At 39.7% G+C, this 26270-nt stretch overlaps 2 protein-coding genes across 4 annotated transcripts in view; one reads left to right on the top strand and one right to left on the bottom strand.

The window, feature by feature from the left end:
- Positions 1-858: 858 nt before the first annotated feature.
- LOC102192663 (volume-regulated anion channel subunit LRRC8D-like) lies at positions 859-16843 on the bottom strand. Its single transcript, XM_005727214.2, has 5 exons — positions 16691-16843; positions 12814-12956; positions 8226-10468; positions 6195-6301; positions 859-5096 (listed from the first exon to the last, which is right to left on the bottom strand). Exons 2-5 carry the CDS (start codon positions 12949-12951, stop codon positions 2539-2541), a joined length of 5046 nt encoding a protein of 1681 aa, XP_005727271.2. The 5' UTR covers positions 12952-12956; positions 16691-16843; the 3' UTR covers positions 859-2538.
- Positions 16844-21175: 4332 nt separating this feature from the next.
- The window catches only part of LOC102191994 (kynurenine--oxoglutarate transaminase 3-like), a 13102-nt gene continuing 8007 nt past the window's right edge, over positions 21176-26270 (top strand). The window contains exons 1-11 of one of the 3 annotated variants that reach the window (XM_005727213.2): positions 21176-21234; positions 22377-22467; positions 22752-22813; positions 22982-23126; positions 23250-23399; positions 23499-23585; positions 23838-23960; positions 24058-24178; positions 24428-24504; positions 24590-24679; positions 24753-24939. In XM_005727213.2, coding sequence (XP_005727270.1) covers positions 22378-22467; positions 22752-22813; positions 22982-23126; positions 23250-23399; positions 23499-23585; positions 23838-23960; positions 24058-24178; positions 24428-24504; positions 24590-24679; positions 24753-24939 — 1132 coding nt within the window. In that variant the 5' untranslated portion in view covers positions 21176-21234; position 22377. Of the gene's footprint in view, positions 21282-22376; positions 22468-22751; positions 22814-22981; positions 23127-23249; positions 23400-23498; positions 23586-23837; positions 23961-24057; positions 24179-24427; positions 24505-24589; positions 24680-24752; positions 24940-26270 lie in introns of all 3 variants that reach the window. The other 2 variants (XM_005727212.1, XM_005727211.2) reach the window with 2 other exon arrangements.

Here is a 26270-nt window from a genome sequence, read left to right as displayed (position 1 = left end):
ATTATCATGTAGTTTCAGAAAGTCTTCCACATTTACAATGTTTCTTTATAGTATGAAGTGTATCACGTTTGACACCAAATTAAATATTACAGATAGATAGATAGATAGATAGATAGATAGATAGATAGATAGATAGATAGATAGATAGATAGATAGATCTATTTCATTAATTTCATCCTGGATAGCTTTGGCATGTTCTTCCTGTTATGAATCCTCTCCGCCTTAGCTTCCTCCCACAGTCCAAAAATATGTCTATTAGGTTAAATGCTCATTCTAAATGGGCTGTAGGTATGAATTTGAATGTGTGAGACTCTTTCTGTGTTGACCCTGCAATAAACTGGTGATGAATGTAGTACAGGGGTGGCCAATTCCAGGCCTCGAGGGCCGGTGTCCTGCAGGTTTTAGTTCTCACCTTGCGTCAACACACCTGAATCACATGATTAGTTTGTTACCAGGCCTCTGGAGAACTTCAGGACATGTTGAGGAGCTAAATTAGCCATTTAAATCAGCTGTGTTGGTTCAAGGACACATATAAAACTTGCAGGGACACCGGCCCTCGAGGCCTGGAGTTGCCCACCCCTGATGTAGTACATAGGCATTACTGGTTTTAACAGAAACTCTGTTAAAAAGCAGAAGGTTGTCAGGTAAAATGTGACTGTTGCATTTTTTCATGTAGCCCAGGTGTGTGCAGGTATCTGGTAAAACAACATGTCAGCAGTTTTCTTACTGGTGGATGAGGAGAAAAACCTGTTCTGGCTAAGCAAAGAACAAACAAACAAAAAGAACAGTGAGATATGAGACATCAAGGCTTTCACAACACAAATATACAGAATAATTTCACATTTTTGTGCATAAAAGTATTGCAGTGCAATTTTATTATAATTTCTAGCATTTCATAATAGCAATAATAACTGTATAGCATTCCTTTATTATGTAACATAGCGCATTTTAGAAACAGGTTTACAAAGTGCTGGGCAGAAAAACACAGAAAACACAATGTAAGTACACAAAAAATACATGAGAAATATACTGATCAGAACAGTACAACATAACTAGACATAACAGTTAAAGTAAAAACAATAATTAAACAAAGCATCTTTGTGATTTGGCTGAAAGGAATATGGTGTCTATTGATTAAAAAAGAAAAAAAAAAGATTAAAGACTGAAGCAGTAGCAAAAGAGGTTAATGGAAATTTCAACATATAGGTGTACATCTTCAAAATGCACGATAAGCCTAAAGAAGGTGGAATACGCTTAATGAGAACATACAGTTAATTGTGGTTTATTGGTTAGTGGTAGTACATGAGGAGGGTGAATAACAGTGAAGGTAAAGACTCAGCTTGTTGTGCATGAGAAGTGAGGTTCCTGACACTAACAGTTTTGAAATGTTTATAATAACAATATAGATGAAGTTGAGATTTTTAAAGGATTCAAATCACATCCTCATTTACAGTCTCCATGATAGATTTGGTTTTGTAGTTTTAAGCACATCTCTGTAATTGTAACTGAAATGCATTGAAAAAAATCCAAAAAGCGATGCCACTTCCCATAAACGGCACCCTGTTATCGCTCGTACAGATTCGATTTGAAAGTAGAGATAAAGTGCTTGATAAAAACAGTAAAACCAGTGAGCTCTGTTTATTATCCAGGAAAATGACAACATTGCTTCTGGAAAGAGATGCTTCTGTTAACTTTAAGTATTAAATATAAAATGTTTGTTAAAAGGGAAAACAGCAAAAACAACAGAAAATAAATAAGGCACACACAAAAACAAAGAAACTAACGTTATCTGATTAAAGTGCTGCCATTTTTGAGAAATAATACTTTTTTTGTGAGAGTTACATGAAAAGATTGATAGAACGTATTCATGCTAAATATGGAGCTACAGTTAGCTGAGCTCAACATTAAAGATTAAAAATACAGAGAAACCACTTTATTTTGTTCAACAAACAAGCTGAATACTGTATGCTACTTATTTAACTTTAAATATGCATGGATTTAATTTCATGGTCAGTTCACAGATTGTAGCGGTTTCCCCATTTTTCCAATCTTTTTGCTAAGCTACGCTAAGCTAATCATCTCCAGGTTGCAGCTTTATACTTCATTGTCAGATCTGGCTGGAGATACATGCAGGCATCAATCCTTTAAATCTCACTCTTTACACAAAATATTCATAATAAAGTTAATCTTAAAAAAATTAACAAATTAAGTCACAGCAGTAAAAGGGGTACACTTTCAATAATATATTTCTTCCCATTAATCTACTATAGATGTTTGTGAATACTATGGTTAAGAAGTATAAGGTGTTTGAGGTGCTGCTATGCATTTACAGTAACTAAAAATAAAAGGAAAGGGGAAAAAATCAAGACAAGACACAAGCCATGACATTTCCAGTGGTACCAACCCTGTATTTGCTATGTTTACTGTGTATAACCCTAAAACCCCAACATGTGCACTAGCTGTTTTCTAGCACTAATGCACTTAAAAAACAAAGACTTGAGAGAAAATGGCCAACATTTGATGTCATATAGGATGTAACTACCGTCCATCACTTAAACATTTACATCCATTAGCAAAAGAAACACTGGTTTCCTGATTGATGCTCTCTTTTACTTCAATTGGAAGTGAGTCAAAGAGATGATCCTCCACAATCAGGCAGCTCCTGCGAAGGAGGGAACACTGACCGAGCTGAGCTGGGAGACGCTCCAGACAGTTTCCCTTCAATTCCAGATGTGTGAGCTGAGAAAGTTGGCCAATTTTCTCTGGAACAGAGGAGATACAGTTGTGGCCAAAGCATAAAGTCCTTAGTTTGGTGCATTTGAACAGTTGCTTGGGAAGTGCCTCGACTTTGTTACCGGTAATGGCAAAGTATAGGAGGTTCTGGAGAAAGCCCACCTCTGGTGGGATTACCACTATAGAATTATGGCTAACATCGAGGTGCCGCAACTTGAGAAGTGTGAATAATGGTGACGGCAGAGATTCCAGCTTGTTGTGTGAGAGATAGAGCGACTCCAGGTTTTTAACATGGCTGATTGACAGTGGAATAGTGATGATCTTATTGTGCCAAAGTTTGAGACACGTTAGTCTTTTCAGGTGCTGAAAGCTGATGACCTCTTCAATGGTGCGAATGTTGTTGGATTTGAGATCAAGTTCCTGAAGGTTGTTCAAACTGAAGATGGCGTGAGGGATTCGTTCCAGTTCACAGTTATGCAGTTCCAGTTCTGCAAGGTTCATCATTTTCTTCAAACTGTTCAGCACTAAGAGCTTTGTACCATCATTATGAATAACCAACTTTAACAGATGTGGTGACAGATCGGTTATGTTTGTAGGGATCTTTGTGAGGTTGCTTTTGAGGTGCAGAATCTTTAGGTGCCTGAGATCTCGCAGAGACTCAAGTCCAATCAGTTTGTTGTTTTCGGAGTTCAGGTTACCCACCAAATAGAGTTCCCTTAAATTTTTCAACATGTATACCCAGCTAGGAATCTCTGCAACATCTGTGAATTTGACATGAAGGCATCGGAGGTGATCACGAAGGAAAATGAAAGCTGTCTGCTCAACTTTGGCAGGACAGTGGTAGAAGTGCAGGTCCTGAAGGTTTATCATTTGTGAGATCTTCGCTGTTATTTTGGCTTCTGGGATTAATTCTAGTTTCAGAATTTCCAAGTCAGTGAGATCAAACACAGCATCCGGAACTCCAGATAGCATGAAAAGATGAAGTTCCAACTTATCTTGAGGATTGCGCGTTACATGCTGGCGTAACTTGTCAAAGGTCCATTCATGGTTCAGGCTGATTTCGCGAAGTTTATTCTCACTCACCTCAGAGAGAAAAACCCCAAAACGCTTTGAATACAGCTGGTCGTATTGATCAACCATGTGGAGGAGGAATGCAAAGTCATTTTTAACGTCAGGAATGTCACTGAAGCTGCTCTCCTCTCTGACCTTTTCAAAGGAATACTCTTTGAGTGGTCGCCGAAAAAGCCAGAACAGTGTGTATATGCAGATCACGCCATAAACGCATATGAGAGCAATATAACTAACAAGGAGCTTGTTTAACATAAATGCCATGTTATGTGTACAATGGAACTTGGTATATCCAGTCAAATGCTTTATTTCAGGCTCACACACATGGTCAAAATCTATATAAGCAACAAACGTCATTGTGTAGCACAGGATCAGAATAAATTTCACAGTTTTGATAACTGTCTGTATGGCATAGAGTCTATAAATCAAATCACTGTCTTCCACATGAGCACGGAATTTCCGAACTTTCTCAAACAGGGCCTTCGCTTGCTCGCCATCTTTCTTGTCCAGTATAGTCATGGAGGGAATTTCACTCACAAGCTTTTCAGCAGAAAAGGTAACCCCAGATTTAGTCAGCACCGGAGCGGACTGGTTCGGACTTCCCTCCTCGCTACTTGTGGACAGATGTTTCAGGAGAGAGGAGGCCCCGGCCAGCCTCTGCTTGTTCTCTGACGAATCCTCGCACGCAGTCTCAGACAGAGCTTTGGTAGTCCAAGGTGATTCAAAACACTTTCCCAGTATGGAAACAAAATGTTCTACTTTTGAGCTTGTTTTGGGGTATTTGAACCAGAAGTTGCTACTGACCATCAACACAATAGTGTGAATTAGGGCAAGGTATGGGAAATATTTTGAATACCAAGGTAGGGCGACATGGTAGCACATCTGGTTGACAAAAACATACTGCTGAAAATCCAGCTTGGTCCTGACGCCTGTAGGATAGGGCTGTCCGATGGTAGCTGGCTGTGTGAAGTGAATGGTAGGCGTGACGCTATCGGGAGGCCTTTTAGCCATGAGAGGAGCAGCTTGCTCCCCAATGGCACTCTCTTTGTTCCAAAAGCCATTGGTTGGCTCTGGTGCTTCAGGTTCCAAGAAACCCCCGGACCGCTCTGGAGTTTGCTCCAGAATGGGAAGACAAACCACTTGGTCCTTAGTTAACTGCATCGTTCCAGAAAATATGGCCAACATCAACATGACAATACCAAGATAATCCATGAAGACATCCCACCATGGCTTCAGTATTCTGTAAGTTGGCTGGATGTCATTCAGGGAGGCTACTTCTGTGAGCGTGAACATTCCTGCAACAGAAAACAACTTTAGTAAGAAAATGTGCATAGGATTATATAACAGTTGATGTTTTTGTACTGAATTGTTTTCACATAATGTCTCGGTCCATAATAAACCCACACATGAAGGAGTCTTAGATGTACCTTGTAAGCTGTTTACAGACATCCTCATCCCAATGGTACTCTGTAAAAGCATTCCCTGACTTAAAGAATTAAAGAAATTGGGGAGGTGACATGTTGTAGATGTCACGCTGTAATGGACAATTGCAATTTAACTGGTCCAAGTGCAACCTTCTAACCGTTAATCCTGCCTTTTGTTCACTTACATTAAATTGACTCCACTGCAATCACATTTATTCTCGTAAAGCTGGATCCATTAGGGGTTTAGTGAAAAAATGCACAGCTAGTATCCCTGTCTCAAATTTCAGCTACAGCTACATTTCTCAGGAACATTTAGAGCAGACTCAGAGAAGACAGCCTCTTGGGATTGTAGCTTTAGAGAGGAGCCAACACTTGAACTGACACATGATCTGAGATGTCAGTGTGCAAAACAAACGGTGCTGTCTGCAGAGCAGCTGTAAATCCTAAGCATCTATTGCGTCTCTTTTCTGTGCCTGGTTTTCTCTGCACTTTACTCCGTGACACTGTCATAGTGGCTCTAGAGAGGCTCAACATGCTGAATACTGTTTGAGCACTGAAAACACGTGATACACAAACAGCTGCTTCGGTGTTGCTATTTAAAGAGAAAAAAAAAACTAAATATAATCGTTTACCCCTACGAATAAATCTGTTGTGGTTAAAGCATGAAGGTCACTGTTTTCCATGGGGCTGCAGAGCAGGCTGAGACCGGCTCCAGCAGCAAGACGCATCCATGCACTCAAAACAAGGGGTGGGGGATGTACGTGACGCCTTTAAACGCAGCACAAAAAATCTTCGGCTGCAGAAAATCACCTTCACATTAAAACAGTACACTCCGTGCAGGTTTAATTCTCTGTCCAGCTCCACTAAATTTTATAACACCATACAGCCTGCTAACGTTATTGAGCCAACGCACTGCGGCTACATTTAAAGACCTTAGATGATTTACACTCAAAACAGCCGCATACTCACCTTCAGGGAGTCTGATCCGGTTTTGCGGATGCCAGCAGTACCGAACAACGCCTCTTCTCACTTGCCATGTTTCCCTGATGAGATGAATCCGTCCATTCTTCGCACTAGTTCAACCGTGGGCCTGCCGGCAGAGCTGTAAGCAGCTTATCTGACTACCCCTACTCGGCTTCAGATGGTACGGTCCTCTGCCTCTGACTGGGCGAAACAGCCCGGCACGGCAGCACCAGCTGCTGGAGGTGAACACCGTTTGTTTGATATGCTCGTTCACCGGGGCCGGACCACCTCAGGACTTTGCACCAGGTCCGCGAAACTGTGCATTTTTTATGCGCAGGTGAAATCTTCCCTAATATTGCGCATGTTTTCTGTTCCACATCAGGACCTGATACGACGGCACAGAGCGTTTTGAAGCCCTTGTTTCAATTGACAGCAAGTGCAGGATGACCCACTGAAGTTAGGGACCGTGGCAAAAGTGCAAACGCCACATTTAAAACTGGTTTACCAGAAAAGTGCAAGAAAACACTCAATTTTCTGATTGTCAGCCTTCACTTTCAAACGGGAACATGCGAGCCCTTTTTTATTACACCTTTTAATTAATAAAAAAATCTTTACTGACAGCTGCAACCAAGCCCCCTTTGTTTACAAAGGCACATTGCATTCACCAAAAGGAAAAAACATGTGACCACATCTTGTAATTACAGCTTACAATTTATGGGTAGAAGATTTCATGAGCTTGTAATTACTAAATACCATGTGATAACTGTGAGATAAGATTTCTTTCATTTTCCTTTTTTTGTAGATGCAAAGCATTTTCATAATTGCTGAATCAAATAACATTACTTTAAAAAATAAAAAATTTTTCTTGGGTTTGGTTTTTTTTCGGGGTTACCCTTGGAATTTTTTTTTTGGCCCTTTCTTCCCACTTCCTTTTTTTTTTATCTGAGGCCCTGTGGACTTTCAATAATAATCTTCTTTACAGTTATTAATCCTCAACAGCCAGCAGGTGATGCTTCATCCAACAACACAGTTGAATACGGGACATTGTCCTTTGTGCTGTTTCCTCTTTTAGACGCTTTAGATTTTGCATCACTGGTCAGTAAACCAATAAAATCAAAACTGTATTGCATTTTATTTGCAATATTCTGACATTTAAAAATTCCAAATGACATTTTTTTTAAAAACTCAAATTTTATTGGTCAATGACATAAAAATACTGTTCATGAAAATGCATATTTCTTACGCTGCATATTTTTTTGCTCACACTTAGAGACAAAGACAAAGACCAGTGTGACATCATCCTTCAGGCTTTTAATGCACTTTAAAATGACAGCTTCCTACAATAGAGAACTGTTTAATTCTAGTTTAATTCTAAGTTTCTAGATTCTATGTATATTTCATAAGTACTTTCCTCTTTTCCTGTGATCCATGTGAAGTAACAGTCTCTTAGATCTAAATATATACAGTACAGCCTAAGGCTACTGGCCTACACATAAATGTGTGGTCATGAATGTGAAGATTTACATTCAGTCATGACGCAGTGACTGGAAATAGGCTTTGCAGAAAGGCTTTAACAATATGGAAAATAAGCTTCTTCCTTCTCCACAGATAAAAGAGAAAAATCAATATCACTTTATGTATATAAAGCTAGAGGCAGCAGAGAGTTATTTTATCAGAGACTTCAGGGAGAAAGAGCTGACCTGGCTGTATCAGTGACTACTGATTAATAGACAGATGTGAGACTAAAATAAAACTTTTCTTAAAACTTTTAGAAAGAAAAGGAACACTTTCTCATAACGCGGAACTCTCTCTTTAAGATTGAGTAGTGGCCGTATAAAGTGTCCCTGCAGCAGCCACACTCAATGTGACAATAGATGAATATGTCATTTTCCTTCAGTTAATAAAACAAAAGAACAAAAAGATATCTCTAGCATGTTTATAATGCTTAAATATAACAATGGCTTCATATTAAACAAATGCTCTGAATTGATAGACAGAACAAACAGCAGGCACTATGGCTACAATAAGGCATCTCACTCAGCCTTCATTTGATCCCTGACATCTGAAGGCAGAGTTTCAAACAGTGTCTCCTCAACTATAAGGCCACTGCGCTTCAAAGCGCGACAGAAAGCAAGCTCCTGTGGCAGGAACTCAAAGTGGTTGCCTTTGAGCTCCAGGTAGGTCAGAAGAGCTAGATAGGATATTTTTGGCGAGAGTTTGGACAGCGAGTTCTTGCCAAGCTTTAGCGTTTTCAGCTTTTTGCAAAAGAACAGTTCATCTGGTAGATTTTCAATTTTGTTGCAAGAGACAGAAAGGTACTGCAGGCTCTGAAGAACTCCGATTTCTGGAGGAATGAAACGGATGTCATTGTTGGATAGGTCCAGGTAGCGCAGCTTGTTGCACAAGAACAGGTGTGAGGGCAATATCTCAATCTTGTTGTGGCTGAAGTAGAGGTGCTCTAAGCTGCCGAGTTTTTTGATATGCTCTGGGATGTACATGATGCTGTTGTACCAGAGTTTGAGGCAAGTGAGCTTCCGCAGATGCTGGAAGCTGACAATTTCCTCTATCGAACGAAGGTTATTCTCTTTCAGGTCAAGCTTTTGCAGACTTGTTAGGCTAAAGACTGCATGCGGAATGCGCTCCAGATCACAGCGTACTAGCTCCAGCTCTATTAGATTGGTCATCTTTTTCAGGTTGTTGAGCATTACTAGCTTAGTGCCATCGTTGTGTAAATAGAGTTGCTGCAGATGGCTGGAAACATCCACAATCGACTGGGGTATCTTGGTTAAGCTGCTCTTAAGGGAGAGTATTTTGAGACACTTCATTTCCCGCAGAGACTCAAGAACTATATTCTTGGAGGCATCAGAGCTGAGGGACCCAGTAAGATAGAGCTCCTCTAAATTTCGCAGGCCATACATCCAGTTTGGAAGTTCTCTGTTGTCATCGAACTTCACACGAAGCACTTTCAGGTTCTCTTTGAGGAAGGACGTAGCAGTTGTGTGCAACTTTAAAGAGCACTGGTAAAGAGACAGCTCCTGAAGATCTTGCAGCTGTGAGATTGAGGCAGGGATGGTGACATTGTTGATTAGTTCCAGCTTGAGTGACTGCAGCTCTGTCAGTTCAAAGACAGTGTCGGGTAAACCAGAGAACATGAACAGCTGTAGTTCAAGTTTGTTGTTGGAGTTGGTCTGGAGTCTCTGACGCAGTTTCTCTGCAGTCCACTCATGGTTGAGACTGAGCTGTTTCAGTTTGTTTTCACTGACTTCGGAGAGAAAAACTGCAAATCGTTTGGAATACAGTGGGTCATACTGATCAATCATGTGAAGCATGAAAGCAAAGTCATTCTTGACATCTGGGATGTCACTGATGCCCGTTTCCTGTCGCACATACTCGAATGAGTATTCTTTCAGTGAGCGGTAAAACAGCCAGTAGGAGGTGTAGAGGCTTGTTAATCCATAGACAGACACCAAGAACAGGTAACAGCAAGACAGCTTAGAAAAGAGATGAGCCATGGTGTGATTGCATTCAAAGACTTTGTAGCCTGTCATGTTCTGGATCTCCTCGATACCGTTGCAACGTACTGTGTTATTTACGTTATTTACTAGAGCGCTGTTATAAGCAATGATCACAAGGAATTTAAACACCTTGAATACAGTCTGGCAAACATACATGAGGTAAAGGATATCTCCTTCCTCAACATGCAAACGGAACTTCTTCACCTTTTCGAACAGAGCTTTAGCTTGTTCACCCTCCTTTTTATCAAGAACACTTGCTGATGGCTGGTCAACAACAATCTTTTCGGCAATAGAACGCAGGGACTGCGTCTTCTCGAGGCTGCCTTCCCCCGGAGACATAGGAATGTTAGACCTAGAAGCGGTGCCCTTTTTATGATCCTGTTCTTCTTGATTTTCTCCAGACACTTCCGACAAAGCTCGTGTGGTCCAGGGAGAGTCGAAGCACTTGCCAAGCATAGAGATAAAATGCTCTATTTTAGAGCTTGAGCCAGGGAATTTGAACCAGAAGTTGCTACACACCATGAAAACTAAAGTGTGCATGAGCACCAAATAGGGAAAGTATTTGGCATACCAATGCAAGGCATTCTCATAGCACATTTGGTTGATGAAACTGTACTGTTGAAGATCTAGATTGGTCTTCAGGCCTGTTGGTACAGTTGAGGTGTTGGACTGCAGATGTAATGGTGACTTCAACCCTACTTCACTGCTGTTGTCTGAAGGCAATGATATTCTCTGAGGAAGGCATATAATTTTATCGTGCATTACCTAAAATGAAATAAAAAAATATATATATATATTAGAAAGAAGAAATGCATAATAAGGCTCAGTCAGACACAGAAATGAGTGTTTTTCAGATTTCATGCAATGAAGGGGCCACAGTTAAGCTTTTGTTAACTTAAAGGTGAGCCTTTGAAGGAACTACCAATGAAAGCAAAGGACACTGCTGATTGACGTGTGATAAATACCATTAGAACACTAGAATGTCCCCTAGCAATCAACCGTCAGGTACAATCAATGACCAACAAGCCTTTGTGGCTTAAAGTGCTAAATTGTTTCTCAGTTACGTTTCAAGGGTAATTTGCTTTCCCGAAAATAATTCACAAGAACATTTATAATGAGCACATTTTGACATTTATATCCTTGCAGGTTTCAGCAAACCAGCCATAGGGCCAAAACTGGTAACCCCGGAAACGGAGGATTAATCATAGGGTGGCTACAGTTGTCAAACTGCCTATTGGGTCTGTTGTAACCTAAACCATGATCTTTTATAACCTATGCAAACCTAAACTTGGTAGTTTTAATGGCTGAGCAAGAAAACATTTCTCAAAAGTTAAAATATTTTATGCAAGAAATAAAATAGTGGTGCCAACCCTCGACTCAAGGACATATGATCCTAAGACAGCATCATGTTTGTCCTGAAGCAAGTATTACAGTATTTGTATTTTTTTTGCAGGGAATATGTGTTGAATTAGAACATGCACTGCCTCAACCCAGGAGACATTACGCAATTAAGTAGTTTAGAGCATAATGGTCACTGTGATTGCTTTCCAGATCTGATAAGCCTTCAGTATCATAGATCTTTTCCTCAAACTGAATGTCCCATATCACGTGAAATAACAAAATGCTACCCTGCATCTTCCATGTTTTGCTGGCTGTTACTGGTCTGAATGTTCGCATGGATAAACACTGCTTCTCCAGAAAAAGAGAAGCAAAGTCTTTATGGCATTTCCCATCTTTGATTAGACAGGAATCGATGTCTGATCAAAACACCACACTCACTCCATTAGCTTGAATAACATAAGGAAGTCAAAACGAGTCAGTATTGACTGCTAAAGGTTGACCTATTTGTTAAAAATCAGACACATTTGCACTGTAAGGAGAGCCCTCGTCTGACTGCACCTGTGACACAGATACAAAAAATCTAGTACATCCCAGATACACTGCTGTTTTGATTTCTGTTTTTCTACCATTTAGCCTTGCTACTTTGTGCATTTTCACTAAGAGAGAGCCGTGCATGGATTTCAGTAAGCCACAAAAAGTTACCACATTATTACAGTGCATATAAAGCATTCTCTCATTAACTTTACTTGGGTGCTCTACGTAACCTGATTGCATGTAAACACACTGAGCGCTATCCACCAAATGGCATCAGTAAAAAACAAATGCCTTAGGCGTTTACTTGTAATGTAAATAATGAAAAGCAGCTGCTTGACTAAGAGATGCTAATGACAGGAAATGGGGCTCAGAGGAGGAGATGTTATGTGGACTCTGTTTACCTGTTTAAAACTCAGATTCTCGACCCATTTTAGTGAGAAGTGAGGACATAAAATTAATCACTATAGTAAGCAATGCAGTTGCGCTGCAGATATCACAGACAGCAATGCAAAGTCAAGTCAGTGAAAGTCTCTGAAGACTGACTGATTGATCTGCAGAATTTTAAAAACTCAAACTATACAGTAAGTGACAAGATTTCTGTGTCAGGCAGCGTAATACGTTTACATAACTGACTTATAAACTAAACTTGGCTACAAAAAGAATTGTTCACTCAATTTACAACCAATCAGATCACGTCCAAACACTGTAATGGTGAGAATGGGAAACAATGGCAGCTTCCAGCCTGATAAATTTCCTGTTAACATTTTTCTTAAACTGTTTTGGTATCATTTCCAGGATTTACACTAAAGAGTTGTACAACATTCAAAAAAAAGTCCCTATTTCACACAGAGAGTGAAGTCAAGTAGCGCCTCACAGGAGTTAGGAGTCTTCTGTTTACTAAAAGTGGCTGGGCGGTTAAAGTTTCCACTGGTACACTCCTGATGGGCTGAATGCCTCCCTTGCTTTACACAGGCTGGGTTGTAAAAGCACATAATTAGTGCTTTTTCGAGCTGGTTCCAAAGCAGAAAGCAAAGCAGTAATGTTGCCATCTGGGAGAGTATAGACTTTCTCTGAGTCTAATTATTGTTAAATTTAATGAGAAAACTGTAGAAAAACTTCTCTTATCACATAAACAGAATGTTTGAATCCAAACTTGTGGGTTACTGTGTATTAGCTACACTTCCATTAGTCTCTTTCTTCAAGTAAATACATCACGGTGAGTCAGTCTTACTGACCTGAAGAGTACATCCAAAGACGCCAATCATGAGCATCATTACAGACAGATAGTCAGTGAACACATCCCACCACGGCTTCAGGACTCTGAACGCTGTCTGCTGTTCAGAAAACTGCCGGAATTCCATCACAGGAATCATGGTGCCTGTTACAAAACAATGGAAAAGAACACCACATAACTCTTAGAGAGTACAATTGGGAAATGTATTAGCCTCAGAGAGAACAATGACATTATTAAATTCACAGGGCATTCCTTTTTAAAGCCACTCACCACCAGTGACTTTCATGATGCATCTTACATCCCTTTTGTTGTTGTTGTTTGAACTCTGTCATATCTTTAATGTTTGGCTAACCATTTTAATTTGGCTTTTGAGTATTCTGCTTTTTGCTTATCAGTCAAAGCAGTTACTTTCCTTTCAAAGCTGCCAAAAATGTTCATTTCTTAGGTTCCATTAAAGCTCCCAAACATTTTTACCAAATATCAAGCCATTTTTCCATTGTTTTCTTTTTAGCCTTGAAATATCAAAGCTTTCAACAATATTCCAGGACCAAGCCCACAGGCCTGGGCATTCATGTCATCATAAAGTAGGGTGGAGAAACTGTTAAAGGACACAATATGTGGACTGCAGCCCAACGTTGTGGGGTAATCAAGGCAATCTACAAACTTGGTCCACATCAAGGGACTGAAACATTAAATGTCAAGGATTTGTGGTAACATAACTGGGTGTGGAGGCTTCCTTCAAAGTCATTATACTTTGACTAACATTTCAATTAACAATGTTAACACTTCACATTAGCTTAATACAAAAATACTGAAGTAAAATTACCAATTTAATCAATCTGCATTCACTAAAAGAAGATTAACCACTAAATAAAAGTATCTGGATATAGATGAGTTTCTTTTGTGCTTCCAGTGTTAACTATTGGCCATACCGGTATGGTATTGGTCCAGAATTTGACAATCAAAACCCTGTATTTTCCTACTTCCCACAATCCAGATAGACTAGTTTTGAACCCTGAACTTTCTCTCTTTGCCCAAACCTCATCTCAAGTGGAACTCTGACATTGTGCAAATGCCCATCTCAAATTTAATTTATTAAGAGCCATTCTATACATTGGACTATAAACATTACTCATTCTGACAAGTGTTTAGACATGAATTTCACAGTCCAAAAGCCCACTGGTTTTGCAGAGTCGGTTCACACCTGGCAACACGATGACTAACAAAACTGATCATAACCAATCATAGCACTTAGCTTGTATACACAACAGCAAGTTGTTGGAGCTATTAATCTCTTTACAGGCTATTTAAAGATTAATTTTGTTAAAACCAGTAGCATGAAAAAGAGCAGAGTCCCTCACACTGTCATTATGTGGTCACCTTCTTTAAAGTACTGCAGCTGCAGGATCCTGTTTCCAGTGTCTGTCTGGCAGTAGCTTGGTTACACTGTCATTTAAACTGCATGTGACAAACACTCTCCACACTGATTTCTGTAGTAAAACATTCCAGTGTGAACTATATAGTACATAGCATGTCTCTACAACCGGAAAATGACTGAACGATCTAAATAGTCGTCAGATTATAAAGTGCAACATTTGATCATATGCAGCTCCACAGTGGTAAATAGCTACGGTCAATAAAACCTTGTCTTGCATTATTAATAAGTTTAGCCGTAAGGTATTCTTGAACATGTTGCTAAAAGACTGAAGCTTTTAGAGACGTCATGTTTTTCATAGTTCAATTAAGTTTTTTCACCTGGAGTGTCTTTATCGATTCTTCCATTTCACAATCATAACAACAGGAAGGAGTGAGAGAAGCTCTTCAGGAGATGTTTATACGAAACCGTGGCAGACTTTAAAGGGTCGGTTAGGTCACACAGCAAAAATTATCTTTTCTCACTTAGCTCCAAATAACAATGCAAATAAGTGTAAGTTTCAGTGTTTTGAGATATCCATCTCAATGGAATTTTGTTTATTGCATTTTTTTTTTTATTTGTCTTTAAAGAATTCTAGCAGCTACATTTTTAACTCTGGTTTGGCCACATTTCTACTCATAAAGAAGTTTATGATGTTGACAATTTAATAGATGCTAAATTTACTCCAGTACTGCATGTAAGTAGCTTCTAGAGTCAGCGTAATATGAAACTGTCATTTATACTATGTCGCTATTTGTGGAGGAGTTTTAGAATTCCTGTTTCAGATCCATGGCGTTCTGGCTGGACTGCAAACTGGTAGAAGACTGATTCCATCTTATTGCTGTTTTATTGCCATCTTGCCACAATAAAGTCACTTTGAAGACTGCAACTTATTAAATTTCTGTTTACGTGTAAGGACTCTGGTTCCGGGATACTGAACAAGCTGAAGTCATCCTACTAACAAATGTATAATCCAGCAAACAGAGTGTTAGAATAGTCTAATGTGCTTGATACGAATGCACGGACAACTTTCTCAGAGTCAGTTTGAGATAAGAAACTTCTGACTTTTGATCTATATTTTTAAAGTGATAGAAAGCAGTTCTAGTGACTGTCAAAACTAAGACCATTCACCAAAACAGATTCCTGACTTGCTCGCTGTATTTCAGAGCAAGGGATGATAAATATGAACACATTTTCTGTCTGACTTTTTTGGACCACCAGCAAATATTACCGTCTGGTCTGTGTTCAGTTCTAAAACGTTTCGAGACATCCAACAATTAATGTCATCGGTTCAGCTCATTAATTTGTGAAGAGAGGTTAGATCATCAAAGTAAACCATGTACAACTGTGTATCATCTGTGTAAGTATGATAGAATATATTAGGATTCTTTATGAAAGCACCAACTGGGAGTATGTAAAAGTTAAAGAGTTATCGACCAAGAACAGACCCCTGATGGACCTGCATGTGTGTGTGCAGAAACACAATGACATCATTCCCCGCAAACAACAAACTGAATGTGTGTAAAACCAGCAGCACATCCCTAATTTTATAATATGAATTTCAGGGATGAATTTCACTGCTGTCCTAAAAGAAAAAGTTTGGCCTAAACAAATGTATTTACAAGTAAATTCAACTCAGCTGATAACAAGTAATTTGATGATCATTTGAAAACATGTAATTTGATGTAACTAATTTCTTAATAAATTATTTTACATAAGCACTGAATTTTATGGTGTTCTGGGTTTTTTTTTTCTAGACCCTGAGGGCCTCCATAGTTTAATGGGGTGGGGGGAGGGTTGAAAGGGCTTCTGTGAAGCCTACACTGTGTTAGGTAAAGGAAAAATACTGTCTTGGTACTGGATGAGTCAGCCATTGAATTGAACTGACCAGGCCATATCCTTGTCCCTTCCTGACAGGAAACTTGTCTGAATCCCAGATATCCAAAAACAGACATGTTTGGAACACACCCAGCCACAGGCATACAACAAGTCCTGTCTCATTAAAGACATGGGGGGGAAAAAACCCGCCCGCACTGCGGGACTGGATTTCTCTTTTCTAAGGAGCTACTTTCAAGTCTTTAGACTTTAATGTAAAACGGAAGCGCCGGGAAAAGTGCTCACACAGTAGGAAGAACTGTGATTCATCTTGCAGTCGCACAAATCATCCATAACTCATTCTGTTGGGAGCTACAGTTCGACCTTAAAACGTTTTTAGTGGAGATTCAGTGGTGCTCTCTTACAGCGGTGCTGTCCACTTTCCTGTACGCAGATTGCTCTGTAGCATATTCAGACCCTATTTATATAACCAGGACGTAAAGTAACGGTAATCGGGATAACTTGTAGTTTGAGAAGCGCTCCGCCGAATATAACTGCGTTATTGTAGCTCCGCTGCGCGTTTGGACAGTGAAAATCCGTCTATCGCGTCGGTTCAACATCACTGACAGTGTTAACAGTAAATATTTACCTTGTCTGAGATGCGAGCTGGACTCGAAGATCTGAGTTGTCGGGTTTCAAGCGATGAAGTCTCCGATCATGATGTGCGTGGCCGCCTTTTCTCCTCTGCCTCTGACCGCCAACCTTCCTAGATCCTCTGCCAGAGCATGCAGGCATGTATACTGTGAGCCACAGGGGCGTGGACATCTCAGGAAACCCCAGCAGATGTTTGTAATGCATGGAAACTGCAGCTGTCTGCTAATATTGATGACAATAGTACTAACATTGAGGCTTATTAAAAATGTATGCATTTATTTGACTTTCAATACAGCTGAAAAGCAAAATTCCTTTATTAAAACTCATCAGTATACTCTCAGAGTATCGGTCTCAAACAGTCAAGTTTTTTTTTCTTTACTCAACTGATTTGATCAGTCTTTTGTTGGATGTTTGTTACATTGCAGATCACAATTAAACAAAGTGTGTTTACAGCAACAACATTAAACTGTTCAAGCAAGAGCAAATATGACAAATGTAATTGATCAAAAATGAGATATGTTTTAACATGGGCCTTTCTAATGAATGCATGGTAAGTATGTAAGTAACATAATATAAGGACTGGCAGTAAAGTGTTTTTTTTTTAAACTCCATAAAGTATTAAATGAAAGGTGCTCAGTATGCAAAAAAAAAAAAAAAAATCCTTAAAGATGCAAAAACTTTACTTTATGATTCTACTTTATTTCCATCTGAAATGTAAGTATAGCAACAAAACTGAGGCGACAGTACAAATACATCAAATCCATCCTCCCCAACTGATGAGAAAATGTTGAACGTTTAAATTAACCTTGTTGCACTAAAATCAAGCTGAACAGCAGCAGCAGTTTCATCATTTGCCTTGAGATTCACTTTAAAAGTGCAGTCTCATATTGATTCTTTTATTTTTTTTTTTTGGGAGGTTCTTTGTAGGACATCAGATCAGGAACCAAATTGCTATTCATGCCGTAGGCTAAAAGGGACGGTAGACTTAAAGTGAGAGGAGTTAAAACAGCTCTTTTCAGGCACAGGGTGAACTGAGGAACTCTGAGTCATGCAGCCGTGTAACAGCCCGCGGTTGCTTTACTCTGTTGCCCTTGAATAATTTAACAGTATTTTTATGCTAACTAATACGTGCAGGCCCATGCTCCTGACTGGTGCTTGCATATGCCCATCATCCTGCCTTCCTCACCTGTCTGCTCCTTATGAATTCTACCTGCTGCCAGTTTCATTGGTCTGGTGCCTGGTAACGTGCTGTTAATCAGGGCAGCTGTGATTTAAAATAAAAAGTCTGACCCATGCCTCTTTGTTGTTTACCGTTTTATTCCACTGCACTGCACCGCCTCCACCACCTCCCTACAAAACCCAAATAAAGTACTTAACTCTAACCCTTTTCATTCTGTTATTTAAAGTCACTCCTCCTCCCCTCCTCCCAGTGAGCAGAGGTCGTAACAAGAGGACTCCAAGAACAAAAACATGAATTTGAGGAAATGAGCACAACGGATCCCCATTATGTAAAAGCAGTGTAAAAATGAACCAGTTTGCCTTTGAAAAGCAATTAAGTAAAACACAGATTAGTGAAAGTATTTAAAAGTTCTGTAGCTTCCACCACTGAATTCCACTTTAGGAATTAGAGACTCTTTGTGCTATACTTCTGTTATCTTGCAGGAAAGCTTTTAAGTTGTTTTGAACACTGTTAGATTTTGTGGCTGTTGCAGACATCAACTAACAAGTATTACAAATACTGCCTCTGTTTCCTGCTGCACAGACTGATAGTGCAGTTCGAGTGAGCTGTTACTATAATGTAAAATATTAGAGTGCCATTAAGACATCGCCTCGTACTTCCCACTGCCATCAATTTTAGTCCAGCAGCACTTCCACTACATCTTGTAGAGAACTTAAAGAGCAGATGCTACCTGATACCATCTTCTTGAAGGCTAATCTATTCACTTAGTGAATCACTTTGCAGCTTCCAAACCAGTATACACCAGTAATATTTTAATTGTTTTGTATTTTCAAGCACATACTCTTTTCAGTTTAGGTCCAGTTAATGCAGTGTAAAACAACTGGCATGATCTATGAGATAGATCATTTATCACGAGGGAATACATAGCTCAGAATAGTTTTAATTTTCATTACTTGAGGTGTTTTGTGTAGTTTATATCAGTGAGAGTACTGTTTGCATATCCACATAACCAATATGACGCTTTTTCATCATCCACTGTGAAATGTTGGTTTCTCTAAAGTGCTTGGCCTTCTTCCAGTCCTTGTGTATTGACACTAATGCTTTAGGACCTCTATAGATCTTTTTTGACAGGAGCTTTTATGGTTGGAACTTTCTGTTCTTTATTTTATAAAATTACATCTGTGATGAAGTTTCTTTTCTCTCTTTCTCTGGGAACAAAGCTTAATATAGTGATGTTGTGATGGTGTCCTAACGTTTGATTTGTTTTTCAGCTCTATGCAGTGTCCCCTTAGAAACATTCAGTGTAGCCATGATTTAAAGTCGAGAAAGCCCCTCTTTGGTTAGAATAACATTACGACTTTTATCACTTTGACTTATTTCTGGTGCCACCTTTCCCACTCTCCCACTGCTACTTAGCAAGAATTGCTATGTTGGAAACTTGAAGCACAGCCATATTTGGGTGAACAAAGGCTGCAAGTTTATTTACCTGATGATTTGATCTAATCCACGTCCACATTTCATCTGAAAGCTGTTTCCGTGGAAGCATACAGCTCAGACAACCTTACCCTTGTACAAAGGAGTTTGGTTGCTAAATAAAAAATATTGCAAATTTGGAATTTATTTAAATCTGGGGAAAAAAGTTACTACATTTTTAATGAGGTCATTTAGCATATTTAGTTCTACACAAACTTTTTGTATTTTGAAATTTGAATTGGCAGAATTTATTCAAAATGCAATGAAGGAATAAAAAAATGGAAATATATTTGCACATCTTTTTTTTTGATAATTTGGTTATGTATTCCTGATTACCGGTAAATGTAATCCATTTGAAGACAACTCAGTCTATGGGTTTATTAGGAAAGAAATAGTTGGAAATAAATCCATGAAAATCAGTGGGGTTGAGATTTAAGAGTGATGTAACACAAAGTTTACTGTAACTGTAAAAATCATATAAAGCAATAAAAATCTGATCCGAAGGCAACGTGCTGTTGAAAGTGCTTTCTTGGCAGGTTTCTCAGAAAGGCGGTCAGATATTTAATGTCTTCAAATATCCCTACGGACATATGATTGAAAATTCAATAGGGATAAGCCAGAGAAAAGCTCTGGCAAGGCATCCCATATTCCTCTGTGTTTTCCTACCTCGATTTAATATAAAATATAGAAAATAATGTTGTTTCTCCAAATAATAACAGCAGTAAATAAACACTCATTTACTAAAATTTACAGAATTAAAGTATTACAGCCCTCATTTCTTTATATTTTCCTAGGAAAATGTAAAATAGGTGCACAGGTTTAGTTGAACATCTGCAAACATACAAAGAAATACAGAATGTAAGGCAAAAACTGCATTTGTACAAATTTAATGAGCTTAAAAGTCTATATATGGTATGACCACGTTTATTCTTCATCATAGCCTGACCTCTTAGACAAGCTTTCCGGTAATTTCCTCAGGAATAGTTCTCCAGGCTTCTTGCAGGACATTCAGAGCTCTTGTTTAGATGTTAGCTACATTTTGTTCCACTTTCTGTCCAGATGATCATGATCATGGCCAACCCATGCCTGATTGTCTTCAGTTGTATGGTTTTCTATCTATGTATGCTTTTAGTGCATTGGCAGCGTGTTTGGGACCATTTTCATAAGGAACAAATTAAACTACTGCCAATCAGATGCTTTCCAGATAGTACTGCATGGCCGATGCTCAAAATGCCAACAATTTTGACAAGATCCAGAAGACCACTGGCTGACATGTAGCCCCAAACTGCATGTATTGTCCAATTCGCCCAGAAATGTTCGATAACCTTGTTTCCAAATACAACCCTGCATATCTTGTTACACATTGCCACGGTGTCAGTCTTGGCACAGACTCATAAACAATCCACCCAGGACTGTTTAATTGGATGTGGTGGCTGTTTTGTTAAACGTGACATTAACAGCATCAACTGGCTTATAGATGCCGACTCATTTAATAATGGACTAATGGACAGAGTAAAAAAAGTGACCGCAAAGACTACTTAGGTGAAATCATTATTTGTTACCCCACACGTGACACAAACGTCACCTCACAGGCCTGTGTGGTAGTACAGTGCTGCCTTCACGTCCGTTACGTAAACAAATAATTGAAGACGAAACGTGAACTTAGGAGTTTTAACGGTCCTCATGCTGTTAAGTGTTAAGTGACTTTCGTTGGATTTCTAAAAATTAAATAAAGTGTGTATTGCTTTTCCTCATGAGTCGAGCCATTTACTCATATCACTAAGTGTCGCTAAGAGTTAAAACTCGCAAATTTCCGGTAGCTTTAAACGCAGCAGCAGTGACGTCTCCTCCTCCTCCTGACCGCTGGACCTGTTTGTAAGTGTTAAGTAAGTTCTGATCGCAGAGCCAGTGCCTTAACGTCTACGACTGCATGGTATGTGATGTGTGAAGAAGGGCTGATAGCATTGGTTGTCAGCAGAGGGTTATATAGCAAGGCGAAGCTAACGGAGCAGCTAATCCCTAAATCAGCATTTTGCTACCGTTAGCTTCAGCTAGCTGGTGCTGTGTATTCATCTGCAGCCCACGATAGCACATGACTCAGATGTTTCACTGAGAACATCCACGTTTATGTCAGACAGCAGAGCTGCATAAACCGACTGAGGGAAAATCAGCAGGTGAAACCGGTTCATGGGTTTTCAGCGTCTCCCTACCGGATAATATCTCCCCGGTATTGCCCAGCAGTACCCGTGATGGGACAGTGGGCTGAAGTGAAGAACATCTGCGCCACCTACTGTTGCAGCTGTGGGCAGTTAGTTTTTTTTTTATTGCAATGTATTGACCATAGTGCAAAAAATATCAAAGCCCTAAGTTGAAAGTTTGAAAATGAACTTTAAGAAGAATGTAAAGATCCGAGATAACCACGCAGATGTCTTGCTAAACTTAATGTGTATGAAACAAATGCAAAAGAGCAAGTGTTTTTAAAATTGTCCTTTTATTAATTTTGTTATGAATGTATTGAATTGATTTGTTAAAGAATAATTCTCCTGTTACAAATTTAAAAAGTATTACATTGAGTGCATTAATAGTTGTTACCACATTTGAAGATTGCCCGATCCAGTTACAGATAATTAATCTTATAATTAAATCTGTGTCTTGCCACATTTTTGGCTGCACTTCTTTGCATTGAAATCCTGAGGTTATTTTTTTCTTTTTAAAGTGATCTGATGAAAGTAAATTCACCAAAAGGCACAAAGCAAAAACAGCGTTTAACAGTTAATTTGCCAGACTACATTCTTCAGTTTGGGGTGTCGGTGATAACTGATGTCTTGTTTAAAAAATAAAAGAAGAAAAAAGCAGGACTTTGTCCTTTACTAGAACGATAAAACCACAGTTCATCCATGTGGAGGCATCTAAGTCAGCACAAAGTCATAGTCACAGCAGCAAAGGTATTGCACAAAGCTACAGGTTATACTGGGAAAGCAGAAGTAAACTATCTCACTTTCTTTTAATTGCCTTTCTTTTTGTGCAGCATGAGCATTGCACGACAGGTCCTGAACTGCTCCAGGTTTACATGTCGATCAGCTCACGTAACCTGCAGAAAGACATTTACTACTTCACAGGTAACAGCACTTTAAAAAGATTTGAACTGAGCCACAGAGGGTATGTGATATCATGTGGTTGTTAATCGGCAGGATGCACTGATTGAACTGATTTGTTAGCGATGTTTGTAGATGTATAACTGGAGAAGCTACACAGCCACCGAGCAAAGTCCTGAAACGTTGACGTTTTCTCAAGATTCAGCTAGTTAACGATTATTTTACCACCACCCCAATTTCTTCTATGTTGGGTGACTGGAAATGATTAAGTAGTGGAAGTTGTCATACTGTTTTGTATTTTGTTGCAGCACGTAATGATGTCACGGCACACACATGCCAAAAGAATTGAAGGACTGGACAAGAACGTCTGGTGAGTAAAGCATTCGTATGTCTTTGTAAGAGACGGCAGGAGTTCTGTTAACAGACCACTTTTGTACCACTTTCAAATATAAAAATATGCCCTTTGTTTGCCCGTTGGTCAGAAATATGTACTAATTTCTGTTGTTTCTAGTGAAGCTTTATTCCTGTGTTACTTTAGGGTGGCTTTCACGGCACTGGCAGCCGACCCATCTGTTGTTAACCTGGGCCAGGGCTTTCCAGACATTCCTCCACCTTCTTATGTCAAGGAAGCGCTAGCGAAGGCCGCATCAGTTGACAGGATGAACCAGTACACCAGAGGCTTTGTATGTCTTTGTGGATCACAATCTGCAGAGTTTCGTGTGTTAAAACTCCCATACCATCTTAATGAATACTGCATTATTATGGTTTTTCTGTTCTTTCACTTATGCTCTGTGTTTATTAAAAAGGGGCATCCATCATTGGTGAAGGCCCTCTCTCAGGTGTATGGGAAGGCCTATGGACGTCAGATTGATCCCTTAAAAGAAATTCTGGTCACGGTTGGTGGTTATGGTTCCTTATTTAGCGCCATCCAAGCTCTAGTGGAAGAAGGGGATGAGGTGAGGACTTCGCTCCCTTGCTTCATATTCACAAACGTTCATATTTACATCCATAAATGTTCTCCCAGCGCATTCACTGTGTAATTTCCCTTCTTCCAGGTCATCATTATTGAACCTTTCTTTGATTGTTATGTACCTATGGTTCGTATGGCCGGGGGCAAGCCTGTGTTGATACCGCTAAGACTTGTAAGTATGGCCATGTGTTTAGTTTGCATCCCCAAATACAACTTAAAACAACCTGCAAAAAATTATATAACCTATTCTGTACAACATATAATTAAACTATTAACATGAGAAAAGAGAAAATTCACTGTTAGAAAGATGTGCTGTGCTGTAAAGAGTTCATCTGAATTCAGTGCATGGAGCACTGTCTACCTGCTGCTCCGGCCTGAGGATTTTAGCAGATGTCAGTACCTTTAACAGAAATCAACATTTCAGAAGTCTGGAAAGAAGACGATCACAAGCGCTGACTGGTTTCTGGACCCAGATGAGCTCGCAGGTAAATTCAACTCTAAGACAAAGGCCATCATCATCAACACTCCCAACAATCCCATTGGAAAGGTAAGCACACAGCAAAGTTATCTGTCACTGTGTTTGAAAAAGCCACTGAGACGATGACCATTGCTCTGACCAGTTCGTTCCTGTCTTCTTCCTGCAGGTTTTTACCAAAGACGAGTTGCAGATGATCGCAGACCTCTGCATTAAACATGACACTCTGTGCTTCAGTGATGAGGTTTATGAGTGGCTCGTCTACAGGGGACACCAGCATGTCAAAATTGGTATGTGTATTGGTCAACAGGCATTTCTCCAGCTACAAACATGAAATGTAGTTAGGAGCGACGGCCATGTCCAGCTCGGAGAACGTAATCAAGATTTTGCATCAAAATGACGTTTTTCACAAATTGGCGCCTTCTCCTATGTGTTTTTAAATTATTAATTCTACCTTTATGACTGTGAACCAAATTGTTGAAGCACATAATTACTTTTTACTTTGTATTTGACATTTCAACATTGTTTTCTCTCTGCAGCAACTCTGCCTGGAATGTGGGATAGAACTGTTACTATTGGCAGTGCAGGAAAGACGTTTAGTGTGACTGGATGGAAGGTAAGTCGTGTTAAGCCATGTTATTATTTAACGATGACTTATTTAATCACTAATCTGACCTTGTTGTGACATTTGTATCTTCTAGCTTGGTTGGTCTATTGGACCTGAGCACTTGATGAAGCATCTTCAGACAGTCATGCAGAATTCCCTGTACACCTGTCCCACACCTCTGCAGGCGAGTCCACCAAACATCCCAGTTATGCTGGGTCTTGATTGTACTTCAGTTCTAAAGTTGTTTTTCTTGTCAGGAGGCAGTGGCACAAGGTTTACTCCTAAACTATGAGCTGATGGATCAGCCTGAGTGTTATTTCACTTCACTGGCAGATGAACTTGAAGGAAAGAGGGACCGCCTGGCTGCCATTGTGGAGGAGGCTGGCATGACTCCCGTAATCCCAGAGGGAGGCTACTTCATGCTCGTGGATGTCACAGCTCTTAGTGAGTTACTGCAATTTTGAACTGACATCGCAAAACACTTAGTTATATGTGACTTGTGTTTCTTACTTTTTGGTGTTGTGTTCTAACTTCAGCTGGGTCTAGTTAACAATTTTCTGTTTTCATATTTATACTGTGTGCTTTGGGGTGGCTGTAGCTCAGGAGGTAGAGCAGTTCTTCTGCTAACTGGAAGGATGGTGCTTCAATTCCTGGCTGCGCCAGTCTGTATGCCAAACATGTGAATTTTAGATATAAAGAACCTCTATAGGAAAAAGTGTCTGTATGAATAGGTGTGGATGGGTAAATGAGGCTAGTTGTATAAAGCACTTTGAGTATCCAGGCAGAGCAGAAAAGTGCCTTATAAGAACCAGTCCATTTACCATTTCCTTTAACTCAAAAAAGAAAGTAATCTCAACTGATGGTTGCTATTGATGTAACAAAGACAGTTACATCATTAACCCTAAAAAATATCTTCCCCCAAAGGAGTTTTTAATATGCAGTGAGCTCAGTGAGTGACTCAAACGAAACTTCACACAACGAATGTCATGTACACCGTTTGTTTTTTGGTGTCCCCAAGTGACCAGAAAATCTATTAATGCAAGTTTGATAAAGTATGCATATGCAGGGTTCGACGTGTGCTTGAAACCCTTGAAAATGCTTGAATTTTAATGTTGTCTTTTCAAGGTTTGAAAAGTGCTTGAATTTCAGATGTGGTGCTTAAAAGTACTTGAAACTGTATTTCATTTACCACAAAAAACTATCTGACCGAATAGTTTTCTTATCAGATAGAGAAATAAAATGAGTCGCAAAGTCTAAAAGTAAAATTTCTCCGCCTGGGCTGCCTAGCACCTCTCCACGTCAGTCTGTTTCAATGTGTGACCTTGCCCCTCCCCCGGACAGTCGGGGATGAGTAAATGGCCTGTATTTATATAGGGCTTTGGAGTTGACGTCACGCCGCAATGCATTATGGGAGCGCAGCGCCATTTTCGGGGTCTACGAATCAAAACAAACACACTGTGTTGGAACGATGACTACAAGAAAGATGCTTAAAAGCAGCTCAAAAGAGAATGAACTGTATAGAGACCGATTGCGTCCAGAGGCGAAGCAGCGGTACTTGCAGAAAATAGCGTGCATTGGAAATGTGGACACGTATGAAATACGGCCGTGGAGTAGAAACCCTGAAGACCAACCGCTATTGACGTAGCCTGACCTTGTCTGTGGAGTCAGCGCGTACAAGTCGCCATTCAAACAAAGGTAAGTCAGCTCGAGTACTGCGTGTGAAATGCGTTTGATTTCCATGCAAACATTCACATTAGTGCAGCATAAATTCATTC

Source organism: Pundamilia nyererei, unplaced genomic scaffold (genome assembly GCF_000239375.1).
Source record: "Pundamilia nyererei isolate P.nyererei 1_Seehausen unplaced genomic scaffold, PunNye1.0 scaffold00023, whole genome shotgun sequence".
NCBI classification, from domain to species: Eukaryota; Metazoa; Chordata; class Actinopteri; order Cichliformes; family Cichlidae; genus Pundamilia; species Pundamilia nyererei.
Note: the sequence above shows the minus strand (reverse complement) of the source record. Positions and strands in the feature narration are given on the sequence as shown.

Excerpts from the sequence above, each read along its gene's own strand:
- LOC102192663 (XM_005727214.2), bottom strand. The coding sequence starts at position 12,951 with ATGATTCCTGTGATGGAATTCCGGCAGTTTTCTGAACAGCAGACAGCG. Across the intron at positions 10,469-12,813 it reads TCTTTGGATGTACTCTTCAG|GTAATGCACGATAAAATTAT; the intron begins GTCAGTAAGACT and ends ATTTCATTTTAG. Across the intron at positions 5,097-6,194 it reads CCGGATCAGACTCCCTGAAG|GAATGTTCACGCTCACAGAA; the intron begins GTGAGTATGCGG and ends TTTCTGTTGCAG.